We start from the raw sequence: 6,943 nt of genomic DNA on the forward strand, positions 1-6,943 counted from the left end.
GGAGTTGCTGACCTCTTCATTGAATGACCCGTCCTATCTCCTCATCTCTAGCCTTCAGGAACTGAGGCTGTGCAGAGGGATGTGTAGAGACATCCCTAGCAAGAGAAATGGGATAGGGGCACCAGCATGGGTGAAAGAGAGGAGAGGCGCTCAACCCAACCCTCTCCCCACAGAAAACTGAGGGCAGTGGGGATCTCTCTACAGTCCAGAGTAGAGCGATTCTATCCTGAATCCCTCATGCAAAGGGCTTGTCCTGACTGGGGACAAGGGGCAAGGGATGGGACAGAGTGGGGTGATGAGGACATGTTAAGGCTGGGAAGGAAGGGGAAGGGTTGGAGCTGGGCTTGTGGACCCTCCCCCAGGAATGACAGGGCCGGGGGAGGGGCAGCCAGGGCCCAAGGTCACTCTGTCATTGTTACCATGGCAACAGCCACCTCTCAACTGGGAACCTGGAAAAGGGTGGGAGGAGGGAGTTCCCAGGTCCCTGAATCTAGGGACAGAGAGAGGAACAATCAGAGACCTGGAGGAGAGGCAGAGAGAGACAGTGATTCAACTCTGTGAAAACCTGCCCATCTCAGAATCCTCAGAGCCTGGTACACTGTGGGTGCTCAATGAATGTCCCTCAGAAACAGAAAGCCTGAGAGAGTCAAATACCCAGAGATGACAGAGAAAGAAAGAAGAATCTCCAGACAGGGGCAGGCAGTGTCCCTTTCCTGCCTCCTCAACCTCATACTCCTCGGGGGTCCACTGAGAGTCCTGGATCCTTTTAATCTTTCCCAGACCTGGGCCCTCAGGCCTACCCAACTGCACGAACCACCCACCCCCAGCAACTCCCCAGCCCCTGAAGCTGTTATATTTCACTTTTATAGCAACTTCAACAACTTTTCTGCCTTTAAAATCTTCCTGCCTGGGGGCTTACTGAGAAAATTAGCATAGGTACAAGCTAATGCCTGCTAGGGTGGGAAGGTGAGAGGTGGGGAGAGAGGCACTCTGCCTTCTTTACTCTCAGGGACGCAGGTGTCCTTGTCCCCCTTGGGAGTGGCCCCTCCACAGATTCAGATATCCCCCCAATCCCTCTAGGAGACCAGGCCTCCCTCATTTCTCCCTAGGAAATCCTGCAGGCCCCTCCCTTTCTTTCAGAGGAACAGGTACTGAATCCTCCTTTACTCCCAGGCCTCAGCAGGCGTCCACTGGATCTGCCTGCCCTCTACTGGCCTAAGGCTGGTACTGCAGGACTGCCACCTACAGCCCACAGTGAGGAACAGAAACTGAGCCAGAACTGAGGGTCTCTGAGTTCTTGCATTTTAATTTCTTTAAGGTCTCAGATGTTCAGGTCCTAGGGGGCCTGAGTTCAGGTCCCCCGTCCAGAGGTCAGCGAAAGAAAGACAACTTCTCCTGGAGCCAGGCCTCTGTGAGGTCATCAGTGGTGCGGATTTCAAACACCTGAGCAGAGAGAGGGCTCAGTATTATAATCCACTCAGGAACCGAAAACAGTGAGGGTCCTGATCCCCTCCTCCTTCAGACCCAGGAACCCAGATCCCCAGCCCCTTCCTGCCTCAGACCAGGAGTCCAGACTCTCCCTCTCACACTCGGGAGCCTCAGCCCCAGGCCCAGACCTTTGTGAGCTCTGCCGTCTGCACCAGCCTGTTCTTGCTTCCTGCGTACATCATCTGTTGTTCAGGCTTGCAGCCTGTGTGGAAAAGAGAAGGAGGAAGCATAACTGGGGGAAGCCAGAGTGTTCTCTAAGGCCCTAGTAATGTCCTGCAGACCCTGGAGTTTTCTAAGAGTCCCAGGAACAATTCTAAGGAGGTCCCTGGAGGCTATAGTCAGAGTCCCCAGGTTTGTTCGGGGGCTTGAAGTTATTTTAGGGTCCCTGGAGATGGTTTGGGGCCAGACAGGGGTTTCTAGGTAAAAGGAAGAATTGAGTTTGCTTATACGCCTCAGGACTAAGGAGGATGGGGGCTCTGTGCCTCCACCTCCACCCAATGCCCTCTCAGGACTCACACCACACACACCACACTCTCACACAGGCACCTACACACATGCACACAGTCACACAATCACCAGTCACAGGCATGCACACACACTTGCACTCAAACACACACACTTACACACCCTCACACAGAATCTAAGACCACTTTCTCAGGATGAGTAGAGCTGTGTCTCACCCACAGGGCTGGAGAAGATGAAACACAAGGGGTAGGACACTCGGCCATCGGCGTGCGTGTACTTGTAGCTGTAGACCACGAACCTACAGCAGCAAGAGGGAATCCAAACTCAGGACTTGGCCTGGAGCCCAAGCCCAGTGCCCATTACCTGAGACCACAACCTTGAAATCTTGACTGAGTCTGAGAACCTAGGGTTAACAACTGAGACGCAGGGTACTGGCCTCAAACACAATAAATGATTTTAAAAATAATAATAAAAATGGATAACTAATAGGAACCTGCTGTATTAAAATTAATTAATTAATTAATTTTTTTAAAAAAAGATAACATAGAACTATACATACAGTGTATAAATGTCAGTTTCCCAGTTTTGATACTGCACTATAGTTAGGTAAGATGTAACCATTGGGGGAAACTGGATAAGGGGTACTATATTTGCCACTCTCTGTGAATCTATAATAATTTCAAAAGTAAAAGTCTTTTTAATAATTAAAATAATAATAATAATAGTAAATGCTAAATAGAACTACCATGTGATTCAGCAATTCCACTGCTGGGTATTTATCAAAGAAAATGAAAACAATAATTCGAAAAGATGTATGCACCCCCATGTTTATTGCAGCATTATTTATAATAGCCAAGATATGGAAAAAACCTAAGTGTCCGTTGATGGATGAATGGATAAAGAAGATGCAGTATACACACACACACACACACACACACACACACACACACACACACACAAATGGAATACTATTCAGCCATAAAAAAGAACGAAATCTTGCCATATGCAAAATGGATGGATGTTGAGGGCATTACGCTAAGTGAAATAAGTCAGAGAAGGATAAATGTCTCATGATCTCACTTATATGTGGAATTTAAAAAATAAAAACAAAGAAACAAGCCACCAAGTTCATAAATACAGAGAACAGATTAGTGGTTGCCGAAGGTGGGGGTGGGTGAAATGGGTGAAGGGAGTCAAAACGCAAAAATTTCCAGTTATTTTATTTCCCATTATTTATTTTAAATAAGTCCTAGGGATATGACGTACAACATGGTAAGTATAGTTAACAGTGCAGTATTGTATATTTGAAAGTTGCTAAAAGAGTAGATATTAAAAGTCCTCATTGTAAGAAAAAAATTTTTTTAAACTATGTATGATGACAGATGTTAACTAGATTATGGTGGTGAACAGTTTGTAATACAGTATATACAAATATCAAATCATTATGTTGTACACCTGAAACTAATATAATATGTCAAATATATCTCAATAAAAAAATTTTTTAAGAAAAAATGGCTTAGGGACTTCCCTGGCGGTCCAGTGGTTAAGACTCTGCCCTTCCACTGCAGGGGCGCAGGTTCCATCCCTGGTCAGGGAACTAAGATCTCACGTGCCGAGTGGTGCGGTGAAAATAAATAAATAAATAAGTGCTTATTTGATTCACAACAACCCTATGATGTAGGTACTATTATTATCCCCATACTACAGATGGAAAAATTGAGGCCCAGAGAGGTGAAGTCACTTGCCCAAGTTTCTATGGATAGATTTGAACCCAGGAAGTTGGCTGGTAGAGTATAAGTGCTCAACCACTATGTTTTACTATACAGAGGACTAGAATCAGGGGCTGAGACTACAGCCAGCTACATAATTCCCCAAGCCCAGCACAAAATGAAAATGCAGGGCCCCTTGTTATAAACACAGGAGAAAGGCTTTTTCCTTTCTTCTGCAGTCTCTCTCCAGATTGATCTTTTAAAATTTCCTATTTAAAATCACTCTCTCTTGGGCATGGGGACACTCACAGAGGGAGTGGAAATGCTCAAAGGCACACCCTGGAACTTGTCATGCAGGGGGTGAGTACCGACCCTGACCCTGACACTCCCTGAACCTGTAATCAGGTCCCCTGCCTAGGACAGAGGGCAGCAGCCATTGCTGGGCAATGCAGGGAATGGGTAGCTGAGAACCCATCCAGGCTGGAGAAATGAGCTGAGGGAGGCTCCAAGCCCCCAGCACATGCTCCATTGTTCCATCACACTTCACACAAAACACAGATTCAAAGATATAACTATAAAGAATTTCAAGACAGCAGGCAGTCGTAGAGCATCAAGCCCTGCATTCAAGGCTCCCTTCTGGGTACGGGGCCCTGTGTGACTGCACTTGTCAGACGCCCAGGATGCTGGTCCTGGCTGAGATCTAGAGCCTGGGATTGAGGCTCAGAGTTGTAGGGCACCCAAATATCAGTTGAGATGAAAAATCTAAAGAGACCAGTTTTCACAGAAGTGTCAAAAAGCTCCTCCACACACAAAAGCACCAGGCTCCTCTGGCTTCACACAGGATTCTCCCCAATCATTAAAGGTCAAATAAATCCTTTGCTACTCAAAGTATTCCCAAGTATTGAAAAATAAGGAAATTTTAACTTTTTTTTTAAATGAAGCAAGTGCAATGTTGAGACCAAAACCTGACATGGTTTGTACAAAAAAAAAAGCAAACTCTAACATTACATATGACTATTAGTGTAAAATTCTGCAGTAAAATTTTGGTAAACAAACCAAAAGTCCTAGGACAGGAACATTTGACTTCAAAGACATAGATCCCGAGCCCATGAATAGGACTGGAACCCAAACAGTCCCTCAGTCTGTATCCCTATCATCACCCCTCTCCCCATGGCCTGACCGTCCCCTTCCTTCCCCCAGCATACCTGGGCTGTCTCTCTGGCAACTCCATTTTTAGTTCCTCTGGAGAAATATTCTGGGGATGAGGGGAGAGAAAAAAAAAAGACTGCCATTAAATGAACACTTACTGTGTGCCAAGGCACTGGTCCAAGAAATACACATACATGGATTAACTCATTGACCTCTCCCAAATCCCAGAGGGGTTGGTCTTATTGTTATCCCCATTTTACAGATGAGCAAACTGAAGCCCAGAGGTGTTAAGACACTTTTCTTCTAAACCCACTACAAGGATTAAATCATTGAATCCACAGACAACCCTAAGAGGTAGGGACTGCTATCACCATTTCACAGATGAGGAAAGAGAGACCCATACAGGTGAAGTCTCTCGCCTAGGGTCACAGCTAAGTTGGGACTTGACCTCCGGGTCTTTCTGGCCCCCCATGCCAGGCTCTTAGCATCAGTCACAGTCGCTTGGGTCTCCCAGTCCCACCCTGCCCTTCTTGGAGGTCCCATCCCCCGATCCCCTCACCTGAAATTCTTCCTCCAGCACCACCATCTGCCGGTCTTTGTCCACCTTCACTGAGGAGGGAGGGCACATGGGGGTTAGAGGCCCCTCCCATCTGCCCCCACGCTTGTCCCCATACCCCATCCCTCCAGGAGGGAAGATGACACTCACTTATTATGGCCGCATTGTCCGTCTCTTTTCGGAAGCGAAATTTCCTCAGCTTTTCCTTTAGCTCTGGGTCCACCTCGCACACCACCAGGGAGTCAGACTGTCAGAGGAGCCCAGCAAGAGCTGAGTCGCCTGGCCTCAACCCTGCCCCCTTCCCCAAACCTCAGTTTCTCCATCTACTAATGAAGAGGAAGACCCAATAGCCCATAGATTGCCTTTGTGAACATTAGGAAAAGGCTCCTATCCCTCAGGGCAGATGCTGCCCCTTTGCAGAGCAGGGGCTGGACTCGAGCCCTCTCAGCAGGTGCCCTTGGGCAACGCCCAGGGTGGCCCAGGGATCTGCTTGCCTGGGCTAAACCCGGAACCACAGTCTCTTTTCCCCCAGCCTTGACCTCCCTTCCACAGCCTGACCTTCACCCTGGTGTCCTCCTAGCCCCAGCCCCACTCCAGCCCCTAGCCCTTTCCATACGACCCTGGCCCCAACCATGACTTTTCTGTCCACAGGCCTCTTCTTTTCTGGGTTCCGCTGTCCTCTAGGGGTGGGGACCAGGGCTACAGGGGGCAGGGTGTGGGGTAGGGGAAAGGTTTCATCTAACACCACATCCTGTTTATGCCCATTCTGGGACAACTGTCACAGATGACTCCTCCCCCTCTTTCCTTCCCCTCATCTGCTGGGACCTCCCAGGCTTTGCAGTCACCCAGACCAGGTTCGAATGCTGCCTTACTGTGTGGCCCTAGCTAAGTAACTTCACGCCTCTGATTCAGGACTGTTATGAGGATAAAATAGTTTCACATATCTCCCAGCATGGTGGACACACTCAATACACAGTAGGTAATGATGAGCTTTATTATTTTTTTAATTTTTATTGGAATATAGTTGATTTACAATGTTGTGTTAGTTTCAGGTGTATAGCAAAGTGAATCAGTTATACATATACATATATCCACTCTATTTTAGATTCTTTTCCCGTATAGGTCATTACAGAGTATTGAATAGAGTTCCCTGTGCTTTACAGTAGATCCTTATTACTTATCTATTTTATGTATAGTAGTGTATATATGTCAATCCCAATTTCCCAGTTTATCCCTTCCCCTCCTTTTGCTCACTGGTAACCCTAAGTTTGTTTTCTACATCTGTGACTCTATTTCTGTTTTGTAAATAAGGTCATTTGTACCATTTTTTTTAGATTCCACCTATAAGTGACATATATTTGTCTTTCTCTGTCTGACTTACTTCACTCAGTATGACAATCTGTAGGTCCATCCATGTTGCTGCAAATGACATTATTTTGTTCTTTTTTATGGCTGAGTAATATTCCATTGTATGTATGTACCACATCTTCTTTACCCACTTGTCTGTCAATGGACATGAGGTTGCTTCAATGACTTGGCTATTGTAAATAGTGCTGCAATGAACATTGGGGTGCAT

General features: G+C 46.7%; 1 protein-coding gene across 1 annotated transcript; it reads right to left on the reverse strand.

The window, feature by feature from the left end:
- Positions 1-1,282: 1,282 nt before the first annotated feature.
- GMFG (glia maturation factor gamma) lies at positions 1,283-6,079 on the reverse strand. Its single transcript, XM_029210828.1, has 7 exons — positions 5,999-6,079; positions 5,518-5,614; positions 5,371-5,420; positions 4,868-4,917; positions 2,169-2,251; positions 1,617-1,690; positions 1,283-1,443 (listed from the first exon to the last, which is right to left on the reverse strand). Exons 1-7 carry the CDS (start codon positions 5,999-6,001, stop codon positions 1,372-1,374), a joined length of 429 nt encoding a protein of 142 aa, XP_029066661.1. The 5' UTR covers positions 6,002-6,079; the 3' UTR covers positions 1,283-1,371.
- Between the last annotated feature and the right edge of the window lie 864 nt (positions 6,080-6,943).

The sequence above is a fragment of the Monodon monoceros genome, unplaced genomic scaffold, assembly GCF_005190385.1.
Source record: "Monodon monoceros isolate NGI ecotype Baffin Bay Population unplaced genomic scaffold, NGI_Narwhal_1 Super_Scaffold_10, whole genome shotgun sequence".
Lineage (NCBI taxonomy): Eukaryota > Metazoa > Chordata > Mammalia > Artiodactyla > Monodontidae > Monodon > Monodon monoceros.

Bases quoted from the DNA above. Each gene is read 5' to 3' on its own strand.
- GMFG (XM_029210828.1), bottom strand. The intron at 5,421-5,517 runs GTGAGTGTCATC...CTCCCTCCTCAG, and splicing joins GGACAATGCGGCCATAATAA to TGAAGGTGGACAAAGACCGG. The intron at 1,691-2,168 runs GTGAGACACAGC...TTTTCCACACAG, and splicing joins CATCTTCTCCAGCCCTGTGG to GCTGCAAGCCTGAACAACAG.